At 39.4% G+C, this 17606-nt stretch overlaps 1 protein-coding gene across 1 annotated transcript in view; it reads right to left on the bottom strand.

Moving 5' to 3' along the window:
* LOC101854093 (serine/threonine-protein phosphatase 2A catalytic subunit beta isoform) overlaps window positions 1-17262 on the bottom strand; it is a gene marked incomplete at its 5' end in the record, with an annotated part of 21532 nt that extends 4270 nt beyond the window's left edge. The window contains 6 exon segments of the mRNA XM_005100116.2: window positions 2949-3067; window positions 7781-7942; window positions 9405-9494; window positions 11973-12146; window positions 14396-14605; window positions 17144-17262. Of these exon segments, the coding sequence (XP_005100173.1) occupies window positions 2949-3067; window positions 7781-7942; window positions 9405-9494; window positions 11973-12146; window positions 14396-14605; window positions 17144-17254 (866 nt within the window).
* Window positions 17263-17606: the final 344 nt, after the last annotated feature.

The following is a 17606-nucleotide window of genomic DNA, read 5'->3' as shown; positions in this document are numbered from 1 at the left end:
TTCTCCAGTGTCCCTCTGTCATCTCTCTCCCTCTCTCCCTCTCTGTCTGTCTTTTTCTCTCTCCCTGTCTCTTTTTCTCTCTCTCCCTCTGTCTACCTGTCAGTCTGTCTCTTTCTTTCTTTTTCACCCCCTCTCGCCCTGTCTATCAGTGTGTCTGTCTGACTGTCTGTTGGTTTTCTCTGTCTGTCTTTCTGTCTGTCTGTCTGTCCATCTATCTGTCTGTCCATCTATCTGTCTGTCTCTTTCTTTCTTTCTTTTTCTTTTTCACCCCCTCTCGCCCTGTCTATCAGTGTGTCTGTCTGACTGTCTGTTGGTTTTCTCTGTCTGTCTTTCTGTCTGTCCATCTATCTGTCTGTCTCTTTCTTTTTTTCTTTTTCTTTTTCACCCCCTCTCACCCTGTCTATCAGTGTGTCTGTCTGACTGTCTGCTGGTTTTCTCTGTCTGTCTGTCTCTCTTCTTCTCCCCCTTCTCTCGCTCCGTTTTTTTGTCTGTCTGTCTGACTATCTCTGTCTCTCTGCCTCTCTGGCTCAGTCCGTCTATTATAATAATAATAATAATAATAATTGTATTTATATATAGCACATATCCATGCTCAAGAGCATGCTCTATGCGCTTTACAACTATCATTACCCCAGCAGACCCTCTGAGAACACTCAGAAACATACTCAGCTTCCGCGAAAGCATACAGCGCAAGCTGCGGATTTCACGCGCTCAAACACTATCAAACTGACAAGATCGTTCACTGTCTATAGACGGGTGCCCATTTCCACCTGGGGGAAGTGAGGAAAATTTGTGCAAAGTGCCTTTCCCAAGGACACAACGTCGGGCCCCTGACGGGATTCGAACCCACGACCTAACGGTCGCGAGTCCGAGAGCTTAACCACTGTCTGTCTCTCTCTCTGTGTGTCTGTCTTTCTCCCCTCTATAGCTCTGTTTATTTGTCTGTCTGTCAATCTGTTTCTCTGTCTCAGTTTCTGTTAGTCTGTCCGTCTGTCTCTTTCTTTCTTTCTTTTTCTTTTTCACCCCCTCTCGCCCTGTGTATCAGTGTGTCTGTCTGTCTGCTGGTTTTCTCTGTCTGTCTGTCTGTCTCTCTCTCTTCTTCTCCCCCTTCTCTCGCTCAGTCTATTTGTCTGTCTGTCTGTCTGACTATCTCTGTCTCTCTCGCTCAGTCTGTCTGTCTCTCTGTCTGTCTGTCTCTCTCTCTCTATCTTTCTCCCCTCTATAGCTGTTTATTTCTCTGTCTGTCAATCTGTTTCTCTGTCTCAGTTTCTGTCTGTCTGTCTCTATCTGTCTGTCTGTCTCTGTCTCTCTCTCTGTCTCTGTCTCTCTCACACACACATATATATTTACATATATATATATATAATATTCGTCATCCTTTGGAAATCGAAAGAAACTCAGATATTGATTTAAACAGGTGCAGTTTATAGCAGAACACCATTGACACTTCGTGCTAACCGCAGCCATGCTTGTCTGCGATCAACGAAAATGCCTTGAACAATAGACGCAGTTTGTTTTGTTTACGGCGCGTTTCTCCACGATCAGTTGGTGACCCAGATACGCGCATCCAGGCGAAGTGCCGTCTCTCTAGTAATACTGTAAACTCTCTGGTGGTAGTGAAAGCGAAAGTAGATCCAGATTTTCCCGATCAACTTAAGTATCACTCATACACTTCCGTTTGTCGCCATAGCCGCCTGAAACGTACTCTTGCTCTCAGATCAGGAAAAGCCAAATGATTGCGACCGACAAAATGAAGTAAGGGACGTTATTGGATTTGGTTTTCAAATATTCGAGAACTTTTATGTATTTTCCCGGGTCTTTCCCGAGGCAACTTACAGATTTCCTCAAATTTCCTTTTATTGCCAATGTTGATCCAACCATTTCCGCCGCAAAAAATGTTTTTATGGCAAAAATCCGACTTATCAAACGAAAATTTCCGACTTCCCTGGCCACCCTGCATTAACAAATCGATCTATAAATTACACCCACATCCGAACCAGGAAAAAAAAGCACTGTTTTATGACAAAACCATAACTTCCACTAAGGGGGCATCCTTTGGCTCACTCTAAGGTGCTGCTGCAAAAAATCGCTTCAGTTGTAAGGTTCAACATAAAAATTGACATGACCAACAGAAAATTTTGTCTTGCAGCAATTAACTTAATTCTAATTTCGTTTCCAAAAGATTTTTTCCTTTCTAAGATAAGAGAAAGATTTTGCAAATTTGTTTCATTTTCTTTAACAAAACTTCATGCAATTTGGACACTAGAAGAAAATATTAATGGATCTCTCCGTGAACAGTACCTACCTAACAAAGTGCACAACTAAATTCAATAAAATCTTAAAATCTCCACTTGTGGTAAATCAATTGCTAAAACCCACACAGTTTCAATCTTGTTTAATTGACGACATCCCATAACAAATTTTCTCATAAACCTCTGGCTGAAAGGAAATTTTCTGTGAAAGCCCCAAACTTCCATTTTCACTCTTAACCCTCCAAGTGCCTTGTACAATGTGCTATGGTACCAAGGCTTATTTATGGTTTCAAAAAAAAAAAAAAAAGCAAAATAGAAAACATCATATGAGGTACTGATAACTATGCATTTTCTGAAAGCTTACGAGTTGAAGAACATTTTCACATAACTGCGGGTTAAAAAATAAATGTTTCAGTGACCTTGACAGTGACCTTCTGTCAGTGACAATGAATGTCAGATTGTATTTTGTTTACAAATGTGTCCCTATGTCCCTCAGCTTATTTTTATGAATATAAGACCCCTTTCAGCATATTCTACAGGTTATGGAAGTGACCCAGAGGGTCGAGTCATGACACCTGGAGGATTAACATCAAGGTAGCAAATTAAAAAAAGACAGTTGTTCTTGTATAAAGAAGCATTTAGCTGTTGACACTTTTTTCAACAGCATACACAAAAGCACACATGTGGCAGACTTACAATGAGTACTTCAGGGCATCATCCAACTCCATGATAGCAGCCTGGTTACCACAGCGGTAACAGTAATTTGGAGCACTGAATATAGTTACGACATTCCTGTCATGACACCAGTTGTAGCCCTGAAATGATCATTTGAAAACAGATTAGAAGAAGAAGCATTAAAGTAAAGTGGGTGGTTGGCGGGTGCTCTGGTGTGGTTTGCTCCTTCTTTCCTATCAAACATCTATTGTCCTTATCTCCCCTTGTTCTTTTTTATGTTTGTTACTCTCTTGTAACACCTCTAATCTTCTGGCGCTCATATGACCATATGCAGTTGCAAGCGCCGTAAAACCTCTACTAAAACTAAAAGTAAAATACAATCTTCAACAAGAAGACAAAAGACAAATGGAAAAACAGTTTTTTTAAAAAGCAACCTAGAGCCAGAGGGAGTATTAAGAATCACTTCCAGCGCCTCCATTCATTGTTTGAAGACCAGGCGCTTAAACTTGTTGGTGTTCACCTCTCATTCAATAGGTACCGCAAACTGGCCGTGCCCCCGTGGCGCAGTCATGGAGACCAAAACCCATATTTTTACCCTCCTAAAACGCCGTGTAATCATGCATACATACAGACACTTGATATATCAGAAGAAAGATGAGCTTTTCCTCTTTTTAGTGGTATTATTTATTTGAATCAACGATTCTTTTGAAAGCAAAATTGTGTGGGATAAAAGACACCATTATCGAGGTTTTCACGGTCGCGGCCACGCGTTTCGTGTATTGACTTTTAGAGTGACCTCGGTTGAACAGGAACGGGGAGCGTATGGTATTAAATACTGCAATCTGATTCGTCGATATTTCAAGATGAGAAGACGCTCTTTCCGGTTATATATTTCTAAAGACTGTCCTTATAGAATTAATAGAAGAGATTTGCGTGTGAAAACTTTCAGTGCTGTTTTTTTATGGAACTAGTGATCGGACAGATAACGGAAATATATCGGCAGAAAGCCCATTCATTCCTCTTCAAGAATAACACAGCCATTATACGCAAATAAACACCGGACGCTCCCAGTCGGCTCGATAGCAAGGCACCATCGCCCCGGTTTCATATAAAATCCTCTCCTTCCCTTCAGCGCGGCCCGGCGCGCAGCCGATAAGCCGGTGGTCGCGAGTGGTGATTTTAACCTCCCCTTTATTTCTTGCCGTTTTGGTCAAAAAGCCATGTTTACGTCAATAAATTTCCATCTTCTTGTTATTTGATAGCCCTGAAAAAATTTAGCTTGTTCTCTATGTGCATAGGGGTGTGTCTACAAGTTTTTGTAAATGTCCATTCAAATTTTAAAATGTTGTGACATCTCAAAGTGTAGACATTTTGCAATTAAAAAACTGTAACAGTTGAATGATAAATTCGATAAGGTAGTGCAGTTAACTATGAAATCAGAGGACTTTGAAATTTCATTTTGTGTTACCTACATTCAAAGGTCCCGGGTTCGAATTCAGGTAGCGACAGGAAAAGTAGACCTGCATGTGAGCCTCAACCAGATTGTCTGAAAATTTTGCGCAACCCCCCCCCCCCCATTAAGAGCTTCTGTGGGTGTCATAAGGAAGGACTTCCGAGTAACGAGCAACCACCCCAACAAACACAATAAAAAAGAGATCCAACCCTACCCCAAAAAAGAACCTGCTACAAGCCTCATGTAAAAAGGCCAGCACAATTCCAAAATTTAAAAATTTTTAAAATTAAAAAACCACACTCCAAAACAAACAAGGCTTACAAGGAGCATAATATGGCCTACATCTACATATTGTTAGTATAATAGGGTTTGATACAATAACACAATAGAATTGGAATATGAATCCTCCATATAGATCTAGTAATCTAAATAAATCTACCTCTAGATCTAGATCTTGTAGAACAAGTGAATAGGATCTAGGAATAGGCCTTGAACTAGAAATCCGCATTCGATTCCTAACAGACGGACTAAGCTGAGTCTAGATTCTAAATAAATAAATAATTCACGCACCTGATGAAATGCTTTTTACCAACATTAATATTACAGCACAACCTATAATTGGGTTTGACACAATAGAATTGGAATATGAATCCTCCATTGAGGTCTATAATGATCTATATAAATCTAGATCTAGATTCTATTAGAACAAGCGAGTCGGACTTGAATGAATCCACACGATCTGAACAATTGAATTAGTCAACAAAACGAAATTCAAAATGGCCGCTCGAGCACGAAACTGAAAGTAGATAATTTAGGTCGTCGTCCTTTTTCGTACTCGCATTTCTACTCAGGTTCCGTCAATTATGTCGGTAACGCCGACGTCGGCAGTATGACGAAAGTGCCGACAAAGCCGACGGGAGAAAAAGGGGGCGCTGGCAGTCGGCCAGGCCTCGCACTTCGCACATTGACTGGTACAGGTGGGCCTAGCGATATCATCGGCCGGCTCGCGGGTCGGGTCGCGATTGTCGGATTTTAGACGATTGTCGGCAAACATGCAGGTCTAGAAAAGTTATCTTCTTTAAATTTGTCTCCTTTCACCCCCTTTTCTGCTCTCTAGCGATATTCTGTCTGCATTCGTCTCCACTTTCTGCCCCCTCATCTCCATTGCCCCCTGTTCTGGGCTTCTGACTCTTTCTGCAGCCTTTCTACTGCTACTCCTTGGCTCCTTCTAGCTGCTGTCTTTCAGCCACACCCCTGATCTTCTGGAAGGAAAGATCTACACCTCGCCTTCTCGGACAAGGGTGAAAAATCTCGGAGGTCCCGTGTGAAAGTTGCACATATTAAAGATCCCCTGGTGGTCCAAAATCAATAAGAGAAGGACCTGGCCACCATTCGTGCAAAATTCAAAATTTCCTACCAATTGAAAATGTTTAATGTGTCCTGCGCACTCATGTGACCTTGCAGTTGTGAGCACTATAAAACACTTTTTTTTTTAAACCCTCTTGTTTTTTGGGTGATTAGCGATCAATTTCTTGACCAGCTTCTGAGGGCTACCCACTCATCGTGAAATAACCAGGTTCTCTTAACAGTGATCAAAGCTTGTATAGTTTACCCATGCACACCTACAGTACATCTTACCTAATCTAGATCTACAATGCAATATTGTCAATAATAACATATATAATTATCTCAATCCGAGACTTAAGACCAATGCTATATCTACATTCAAGGCCCAATGAAGGAAGGCCCTTGTTCACAAGGAACTAAATTGGAAGCACAAAAGCAAATAGACAGCTCAGTGTAAGATTCCCTCATGAGTCACACTTCAAAATGGCATATGGCCAAGTCTTACGCTAAGCACTCGAAAAAGGTAAGTCAATGCACGTGTCCTGACTAGTACTCATTTATCAGGTCTTCCATACAAAAGAAACCGTCAGAAAACACAGGGGAGAAGTGAGACCCTGGGAATTTATACTTTGACTACTCCTCCCAATAACCACTCATTCCATATCAACATTATAGAGCTTCCAGCAGCCGATGTCATTTTTCGAGGATTTTCGGGTCCAGGGCAGAGCCCTGACAGGGGGTTGAAGGGGTCAGCGTCCCCTTTACATTTGAGAATTTTTGGTTTCAGGGCATCCTAAGTATGCCATTTCTGGCTATTCAAGCCTAAATTTAACAAGAAAATAAGTGAGAAAAACAACATACCTTGCATAGGCCTAGATCTACATAATTTTCTGCTTGTGTTAATCCATATATTTCCAAATCCAAAGCCATGCTTTCTCCCTTGTACCGATACTGTACATCCACAAATCTATAAAACTTGACAGTTAATGTTCAACTTTTTTCTGCTTGTGTTGGTTTGCACCATAATCATCATAAGGTGTAGATCTAGATTCAGAATCCAGTATAACAGCTTGACTTGATCTAGATCTAAATAACTGGACAGCTTATATCAACTAAAATCCACAACAATACTTACAAATAAACAAGTCTGGTAAAAAAAAAAAATCAAGCTCTCTTTAGAGTTTTCTTTTCTTGGAAGGCCCAAGATCGATAGATCTAGAACCACAATTGGCATTTCTTCCTCTTGTTTACAGAGCTGGTGCTCTGATTCTTGAGCTTTAGAAAGTGAAAGTGAAAGACACTGTCTATACTTTCAAATAAAAGAGCACTTCCGGTATGGGTTGGCTTTTGTTGACTATTGGTAATAATGGAAATTTTTTATTTCGCATTTTTGAAAATAATTTTTTTGGGGGGCCACAAATTTTTACGGAAATTTTTCCATTTGCGGAATTCTGGTAATTTGCGGAAATCCGCAAAATTGCGGAAGACTGGAAGCCCTGAGTTCTACATGACTAAAAGAAACAGAACAAAAGAATACCTAAACCTATTTTCAACCATAATGATCCCAATCAAGATCCAGCAGGAAAGGAATTATCAACTAAGGAAAAATCTAGTTAACTCCAACTCAAAATGATGAATCCGATTAGTGTGCATTGGGTATAATGTGCAACTGTAGTAAACTAACAAGAAATAAGTATTTGCTTTTCTCAAAAAGGACAGTGAGATAAATAATTGACAGGAAAAAAACGGAAAGCACTGAAATTCGTAAGCCACTTTAGCAAACCTAAAGGGAAAACTACCTTATGTATCATAGACAAATTCGTTTTCTAAAGAATGATGCAGAATCGCCACTACATTCCTGAGAGTTCACTTTAATGTTTATTTGACCTATGAAGAGGACAAAAAAAGAGCTCAAATATTATAAGTACAACAGCTGCAACAAACAACATGGTGCAAAGGCATGGATATACAATGAAAAAACAATATCTTTCTCTGCAATAGTTTCCATCCCAACTGCCCAGAAGTTCCTTCCCAAAAAATTATTCAAACCCACCTCCATAACCAGCTGATGAGCTCGAGAGACTAGTGTCAGACCATTGCTGTGATTGAAAGTCTCTGAGATGTCTTGTCCAAATGTGTAGCCAGCACCTCGAGGAGAAATACCCCAGCCGCCTCTGTCATCCGGGTCAGACCACAACAAATCACACATTGGACCCTAAAAGATTTTACAAAAAAAAAGCAACATATAATTCACAGGATTTGTCAAACAGAACCAAACATGTCTAGTCAGTCTCTCAAGCATATGTGAGCGTACCTGGAGAAAGGTACCAAAGACGCATTTGCTCAAACCGAGATATCAGGCTTCAAAGGTCAAAAACTATGTTCCATTAATAAAGATTCTTTAGCCATTCATATATCGATATTTTACAAGGAATTGAGTTTCTTTTACTTTAAAATACATTTTTAAAGATGTTTATTGCTATGTTGCATAATCCCCAAAAACGTGTAATAAAATTGGTTTTCCGAGTAAACATCGCAGATGGTTTCTCTTGTCCATTCATAAAGTCAACCTAATCACACTGCATACCAAACTTAGGTAATTCACTCCCCTCTCTAGTGGAGGGTAGTGCGCATGAATATCTTGAACACGTAAACAAAGCCAAGCTTTGCGCATCCACACCCTTTCATTTTTTTGGAAAGCAAACATGTATCGCTTTTTTCTGCCCTGCGTAAACCTAGCCTAGATCTATTTCTTGAAAATTGTTGTTCAAGGTGGTGGTGAATTTGTTCAAGGTGGAGGTGAATTTGTTTTAAAGACGTAATATCAAAACTTTGAAGCTGTTCTTTGTCTTAGCTGCTTTTTAAAGTTGGTATGTGAGTAGCGAATGTGTTGTCAGGTCATCTCGAAGCGTAGATTTATCTATTCGAAGTAGAAACATAGGGAAACTTTAAAGCCGTTTTTCTCGAAACTTTGTTTCCGTACTCTGTCTTACAAAACCACCCATATCTCAAAAAACTACTGAAGATATCTTAAAAATTCAAAAAGCATATTGTTCAGAAATGATCTCTGTACATGAAAAGGCAAAACAACAGGATTCATCAAAATGCGTCATTTGGTATCTTTCACCAGGGACACACACATATTAACTTTTCTTGTCAATTTTTATATGTAACAGAGGCAAACTAATTCCTAATGTACCAAACACTTAAAATATATTTTTTGTTGTAATTTGCAAGGTGCATCATGTACACAAATTGTATTTTACAAATACAACTTAGCCGTGTCAAGCAAAAATCTCATTGAAGATGTATACCAAGTCACAAAAGGACCCCAGGGTCCAGTGACAATATCTGAACATCCTACATCAAAACAATACCAAAAATGTTTAAAATAAGAAAATGAACCAGACAGGAATTCTGGAAGTCCTAAAGGAGCATTTATGAAGCCTGGTGGTGGGTGAAAGCTGTTTCATTGGAAATAAAGAAGAAAGCTTGTATTTTGGCCATCAGTGCAGAAACATATAATGAAGAGTGAGTTGACAAGGAAAGTATGACTAGACAAAGGGGTTTTCTCCTCAATTCAAGCAATCCGACATAAATTTTGTTGGATGGCCATAGAATCATTTTACAATATTACTCAAACGTACAAAAGGATAACATAAAAAAAATATACTCACCTCATGTGGAACCTCTTGAATTCTATCTAAAGCCCTAATATGGTCAAGAGTGTCTATAGATGGTGAAAGACCGCCATGTAAACAAAATATCTGTGAAAGAGAAAAATTATATATTAAATCCTCAAAGTACATCATAACACAAAATCAGAATACAAGATCTACAGTTTTTGTTTTCAATCTGAGTAGCTATTTTTCAAAGGCTATAAAATACAATAGATAGCATGAAACCCTTCCCACTTTCAATAAGCAGGAAGAAAAAAATAAAAATAAACTTGAGGTAAGAGGTAAAACTTGAATGCTTATTCAGCTTTACCCAGGCCAATCCATTCATTCTTCAATTTGAACTTATCTTCTCAGGGCATGGGATGATCACTTTTTATGAATTCTTGGCAGTCTTTGGGATGAACTTAGAAAACACATAAATTTTGACATAGATAACATATAACCATGATGCACCCCAAATCTTCGACAGGAACATAACACAAACAGTAAAGCGGTAAAAAAAAAAAAAAAAGATATATACCATCTTCAATAAAAACATTCAGATATGCAGGGCTTGAATTACGTGTTCAGGAGGGCAGGCAAAAATTTCCTCGGTGGGGCCTAAAAATCAGAGGGCACCGAGGCAATTTTCTAGGGCACCAAGGCAAAAATTATAGGTGATCATTTTGTTGATTAAAGTTGGTAATACTGGATTCTATGGCGTCGGTGGCCTAGTGGTTAGGCTCTCGGACTCGCAACCGTAAGGTCGTGGGTTCGAATCCCGTCAAGGTCCCGACGTTGTGTCCTTGGGAAAGGCACTTTACACGAATTTTCCTCACTTCACCCAGGTGGGAATGGGTACCCGGCTATAAGACAGCGAAAGATCTTGTCAGTTTGTTAGTGTTTGAGCGCTTAATCGGCTGCTTGCACTGTGTGCTTCCCAGGAAGCTGAGAATATTTCGGAGTGTTCTATGGTCTGCTGGGGTAATAATATAGTGTAAAGCGCATAGAGCCTGCTGTTGAGCGGGGATATGCGCTATACAAATGCTATCTATTATTATTATTATTATTATCGTGCATCACAACGTTTATATAAATAACAATACAGTTTATTCTTGCTCTCAACAAAAGTATAGTATCGGAAAATTTGTAAAATCATGAATGAAAACTAAGTAAATCACTAGATCAGAATATAGAAAATATGTTGGCCCACACAATATAGAAAAAGACTGGCTTACTGTTTGTCCCTTATGGGAAAACACAAGTGATTTCAAAAAGTATCATCAGAGAAGATGATTTCAGGGAATAGTGCTGTATTATCAGGACGTCTATTTGTCAGACACATCTCTTGCTACTTGGCTATGCAGGGTTCTGGATTGAATTCTCTGATCTCAGGACCATTGGGAAAGCATACCTCTGGAAAGCAAATGCCTTCAGTCACCAAAGATGCGCCTTTTCAAAGAAAATAGAGATTACATGAGCCAAATGAGACAGATTGGGAAATTTCCTTGCTTTTTTCAAGACTGAACTTGTCTTGTTCTCACTCTCACAGGTAATACACCTGACTTTCGGAGAGAAACATGAGCCACTCTTTCTTTATTTTCAGTGTTGAGCATCCTTGGTGTTGAAGCACAGTCTCATAATGAGCTATCAAGTCATCCATCTGTGTCTCACCATATTCTTTCAACTCATCCATTTTGTCAGTTTCAGGTACATTTGTCCTGCTAAATATCCCTGCACTCTTCAAAACTTTATCTTCTGATGTGCCGGAAAATCTTTCTTCCAAGCACAGCACCAGCTTATCCAACACATCTTTCATGTTTGTAATCATCACACTTGCACTTTCTCTCACATCTGTAGTCTTCTTTTTCATCCAGATCTTTTTTCTGACACTGCTGAGGTTTGGTTAAATTTGAGTGTGTTTGCACTTGCCATGACAAAATGGACACAATGGTCAAGCTGAGCAGTGTCTGACTGAAGCTTTGATGAGATTTCAGACAATTCTAACAGGACACTCTCTCTCTCTCTCTCTCACACACACACGAGTGTACCTTAAAAATTAAAAATAATCAATAATGCCCCCCCCCCCCCATCATTCCGGAGTCCCATAAAAGCGGGGCATTCAGACTTTGAATGAACTTTGGTGACCCCAACAACCGGTGCTCACACGATGCGGTACCTAGTAACTAAGGTTCACTGACCTGCCACGGCGGCGAACTCGACAAGATGCTTGTATAACTTTTTTCTTTTTTTCCCAAAAGTGACAGCACAGGGCAAATATTGATTTATTTTCATGGTGGTACATTTTTAAAAAAAATTTAAAAAAAAGGGCATGGCAAAAATTGCTGCGGTTAACCCTTTGAATTTAAGGGCACTACGGCAAATTGCAAAGGCACCAAGGCAAATTGCTGTGGTGCCGCGGTCTATTTCAAGCCCTGGATATGTACATAATGTTGACACCAGAAGCCAAAAACAACAGAGACATGAACTTGCTCTGCATGAAAGATAATAGTCTAGTAGTAGAATTTCCTATTTTTTCACTAACAATTAACATAAATATAAACCCATCTACTTGTAATGGCTCACCTGTCCATCAACAAGGGCTGTGAGAGGAAGGTAATCAAACAAGTCTGTGAAGTATTTCCATACATTGGCATTGCCGTATTTGCGCAGACACTCATCATAGAAACCATACACTTGGGTAATTTGGCGACTCTCGTGGTTACCACGCAGAATTGTTATTCTGTCCTTGAAACGCACCTGGGTATTACAAAGAAAATGAGTTAAAACACAACAACATGAGGATTGTACACTTCGGCAAACCAATACGAAGTAATGGAAGAAGTTTTACAGAGCATTCACACTTTACTGGTGAAACATTTAACAGCAGTCTACATGTGATGTTAACTCACTCACTGCCAGGCATTTCTCAGCTGGGTAACTGAGGAATGCCACGCTTTCGGTACCATTTTCAAAACTTCACTGTGAGCTTATTATTATTATGAGTACAGCATTGAAATTTTCCACAGACAATGACATTGATACATACTCAAATCCCAAAATTTTGTCATAACTTTACTGTGTGAAATTTTAAGAGTGTATACGTGGCAAAATCGTGAAAAATCTTTTTTTTTTTACATATAAACAATTACGGGAGTGGTACATTCAGTCAATATGCATGCCTTATAAATATCTTTGTCTCTGAACTAAATAGATGTATCAACTGATAAATGTTAAAAGAGTCACTATGAAAAGTGACAAATCTTATATAACTGGAAGGTCAGTCAGGTCTATATAACTTGGAAAGTCAGTCAAGTCATCAGTCCACACATCCAGAGCAGCAACATCAGGGTGTGTGGTTGTAGGACGGGGCATGGCCACTGGGGGAGGGGTGCCACCATTTGAAGTTGTCAGCTGTAATCCTATCTTTTGAGTCTAAATCTATGTTGTGTGATCTTCAACCTTGCGTGATGGGCCTGAACTGGAACCTGGAAGTGTCAGATCACTATCGCCACCATTGGTCTGAGTATGGGGAGCACCTGATTCTAGATCTAGAACACAATTTTCATTTTCACTTGTGTCTGCACCTCTTTTATTTCCTTTCCTATAATCATCAACTCTGTATGATGGTTCATCAAAGCTATCATCTGCAAAAAGATCTAAATCTGACCCTTCATTGACGAATGGGTCCATCAATTCAAATGTTCCGACCTTGGTGAGACGCCGTCGCCATCGTAACTGAGCGGTAGTAGTTTTTAGTTCATTTCGGGTGGGTTGGAAAGTCAGATTTTTAAGTAACATATTCAAGGGAAGTTACTGCACCAATGTGGAATCGAAACCAAACTGGATTATCTCGCATACTTCCGACTGCCAAGCCCAAAACACGTCGGGGAATGTTTGAAAAATGGTAGTAAAAATGTATCCGACGGGTTTCGGGTTTGGCAGGTAGTGGCCTACGCGTTCACCTGACAGGGTTCGGCATGGCAGGGAGTTAATCAACAAGCTTTCACCTTTTGTCATTCCTTACTCAAATAAATCAACATAAAAGCATAAAGTAGTTTTGAGGATGTCTAGACCTTTCAAAATTCTAAACAGCTCATCATGTCAAACTTTATCAATCAATGAAGCATAAATACAGAAGTTTCTGTGTTACAATACATCCTTCCGTAAACCTTGACAGGATGAATAAATATTGAATATATTAGCATTTCAGGTGCCCTTGTCCCTTGTCAGAAACAAAGGCAATGTCATAGGTATCATCTATAAATGTCTATTACACAAAAGAAGAAGTATGAAGTGTACCCCCCCCCCCTCCTTCTTATTCTAAATTTAGCTTTCTTTAGTATACACTATACACCTCTCAATATTCTTCACTGAGTGTAATATGTCATAGATACAGCAAAGCTCAAGAACAATGCATGTGCCCAAGCAGAGTATTGGGTTAATGAACAATGCATTGAATTGAAGGGAATGAGTTAATAAAGATCAATGGCCTCAAGTTACGTTCTGAAACAGCAGTTTTGTCATTGCGAGGGAGATAAAAAGGCAGACAGCAAAAAAGATGGGAAGCCAAATATCTTAGAGTGGACAGGCCATGACAGGAACCTCTTACTACAGAAAGCTGAGAACCAAGAGGAGTGGAAGAGGCTAGTTGCAAAATCTGCAGTGGTGCCTCAAACAGTCACCTAGACAATAGGATAGGTGAAAGTGAAGTGATTTAGAGCATATCTGAACTTTGAGTAGGTGGCTTACCAGTATGCTAACTAACTTCCATGTATAGAACTACAATAAACTGTAGCATTGTACAGCATTAACCATCAAAGCATGGAATGAGATATGTTTCTTGGTGACAGTTCTGACCAAACAATGAGACCTGATATATTTAATGGCTCATAACGTTACAATGTTCTCCAATGTAATGGAAAAGGGAAACTTCTGCAGCCTTTTGGGTAAATCAAAAATCTTAAGACTTGAAAGGTTAGTACTCAGGATTTAAACAATTCACTTACTTTCAAGGTGACCAGTAATGATACTGTCTCTACAGAGTAATATCCTCTGTCCACATAATCTCCCATGAATAGGTAATTCGTGTCTGGTGATTTGCCTCCAATACGGAACAATTCCATCAAATCATGGAACTGACCGTGGACATCCCCACAGACCGTTACAGGGCATTTCACTTCTTGCACATTTGATTCCTTTGACAGAATCTCTTTTGCCTGAAAGAGAAGATTGGAAAACATTAATCACATGTGACGCCACAAGAAATAAATATATAAATCAATTCGCAGTTCTCGGATGACAGAGGTGGATGAGATATTTCATTTTTTTACCTGTTCAGGAGTGTCATTATGTGTGTACAATATTTTTTTTAAAAGCAATTACACACCAGGATGTAAAATTTGAAGTCGTAAGATTTAACACAAGTATTTCATTCATAAATATGAATTGTTCTCTTCAACAAAATTGGTAATTTTACAAAGGCTTATTTTTTATTATTTTTATTATAGAAGAGTGTTTTACGGCGCTCGCAACTGCAAAAGGTCATATGGGCGCCAAGGGGTGGGTGTCAACAGAGAAGTCTTTACAGGGAATCAGACTTGCTCTGCTCACCTCTCTAGCTTCAACAGCACAAGGTCTGCTTCAACTATCAAGGCACCCTGGAAATAGCAGGTCACAAGAGTGTGACAAACATACAAAATAAGTAGAGGAAAATGACAATAGTATGGATTAGGAAAGAAAAAGCAGCAGTTCCCTGTTGTAGATCAGGCACAGTTATGAGCGTGACATGAATCAGCCCATTTACAATTCTACTGTGCTTGAACGACAAATGTCCCCCCTTTGGGAATGGCCTTGAGACACTACAGTCAGTGGCACTGCCCCAGGGGAGGCTTTTTTTTTTTTTCAACATTAACAAATTATGTATCATCAAAAACACTGATAGCCATTGATAATTTAACACCATATGCCAATATACAGTTGAACCTGTGTAAGACGGAATCGCAAGGGAGCGGGAAAAAAATTCCGTCTTAGACAGGGGAATTTAGGGGGGAGGCGGAGGGGGTCAAGGATTGCTTGTCCGATCGGCAAGCAGTAGTCAAAATTTCACACCTCACAGCTGCTATCCTGTCTGATAATGACATGCGTCAGTCTTACGTATCCAATTACCACCAGGGCTTGCCCTTCATAGGACTACTGTTTGACCTATTAAAAACAGAAACGTTTGAACATCTCATTTGCTTCCACCCTTAGCCCCACCCATCAATGCCACCCCTCACTGCCATTGTAGTAACAACGATTCGAGGAACTTTTTCTCGGCTGGTCGTTCGATCAGGGCGGCAGGCATTGGTCAATCTAATTTCACATCTCTGGCTTCTGGCTACCAAGGGAAGTTTCCGTAGTGGCTCACTACTCGAGCACTCTCACGGGCAGTTGTGAGATTTCACACCCACACTACACTGACCATCTGCATCGCTCAGGGCTCACATGATGGGGCAACATCTACCCCCAAATTGCACCCCTACTCCCCTTCCTCGCCCAGCGGCATGGCCATGGCGCAAGTTCAGAGCCGGCGGAACCAAACTAGCAAGTTTTGTTTCAAATCAGGGTTGAGCGGGCAAAGCATTTTCCGTCTTAGACAGGTGAAACCCTCGGAAGGGAGCAGATTTTTCTTTCCGTTTCCATGTTGGACAGATTTCCGTTTTAAACAGGTAATTAAAGAGGAATATATCAAGGGGGGAGCGGGGAGATTCCGTTAAGACAGGTTTCCGTTTCATACAGGTAATTAAAGAGGAATATATCAAGGGGGGAGCGGGGAGATTCCGTTAAGACAGGTTTCCGTCTTACACAGGTTTCCGTTAAGGCAGGTTCGACTGTATTACCTTCTTTTTCTGAAGGAGAAATTAATTTTAAAAAGGATGGCATGCTCTGAAATCGATCATCTTTTTGAGCTTGCTTCAACACATAAATGTTTTCAATCTTCTCACTCATGTTCTGTCCAAAATCCGATAAGAATAAAACGGAACACAGGTCTTCCACTGACGCCGCCTCTTAAAATTTACCAAACAGCATTGCAAGAAGTGTTAAACCTACACAATTTCGAACATTTTTTCCCCACTGAGTGAAATATCTGAAACGTCAATCCCTCTTGTTTTTCCTCTCAATCCTCACTAAAAATCAAAGTTCGAGGAGAAAATAATTGGGAGTCTCCATAATCCCAGTAGATTAAGATTATGTCACGAAGCGATTAAGGCAAACTAACATGAATTGCAAAAACACACAAAATGAAAATGTGTATTTTCATATCATTTACGACAAGTCGCACAAACATTGCAAATAAACACAAATAAATCTGTATTTTCATGTGATTTACCAAAGTTGACTCCTAAAGATGGAAATTAAATTAAACAAGAAATAAATGATTTTATGCGAATTCGACCAAGTTCTTCCATAGGTAAACACAAATTGGACGGCTCTGATTTTATCCAGGTGCTCGGCAGGTCTGAAATATGTACAAGTTTGTAAAAAAACATCACTGCATTTGAAGTCCAAAATATAATTCATAACAAAAATGGTGTGCTTCACTAAAAATTTCAATGATTCTAATAACACTGTATCAATTCAGCATAAAAAGAATTGGTTTAAAAATCAGATCAATGTATTTAAACTACTTGTAAAAGAAAGGAACCCTGCTTCACTAAAAATCACTGATGGGATGTAATTTGAATATTTTAGTACAATGTCGACACAAAACCAACCTTTTCGCATAAAGTTTTCACTTGGTTTTCCGAGAGTTGTTTGCAGTCATTGAGTTGCTCTATCCACTGATCCAGCTCCTTTGCGGAGGTGCGGTCATCGACAAAACTCATTTCCAATTCTAAGAACAGAAAGGTGAATAAAAATAAATATCACAAAAACTATTTTTGCAGAGACATTTTTAAGTGAATGTAAAAAAAGTAAAATTTACACCATTAACATGACATTAACCTCTTTTTTTTCCTTAATGAAACAAATACAAACTAAGATTTCTTTATAAAAAAAACAACACATTTTAAAAATTTGCTGAAAAAATGACAAGCTCACTGCTCTGAGGTCGACTTGACAAGAATCTGTCTTCTTTACCACCTGTGAATCTTTATTCTCAATCCCTATTCTAAACATATCACAGTGAATTATGTAGTACACCAATTCAAATGCATTTCAAGCTTATCACCTTTGCCC

Source organism: Aplysia californica, unplaced genomic scaffold, assembly GCF_000002075.1.
Source record: "Aplysia californica isolate F4 #8 unplaced genomic scaffold, AplCal3.0 scaffold00236, whole genome shotgun sequence".
NCBI lineage: Eukaryota > Metazoa > Mollusca > Gastropoda > Aplysiida > Aplysiidae > Aplysia > Aplysia californica.
The sequence above is the reverse complement of the archived record's forward strand: the minus strand, read 5'-3'. Positions and strand labels throughout refer to the sequence as shown.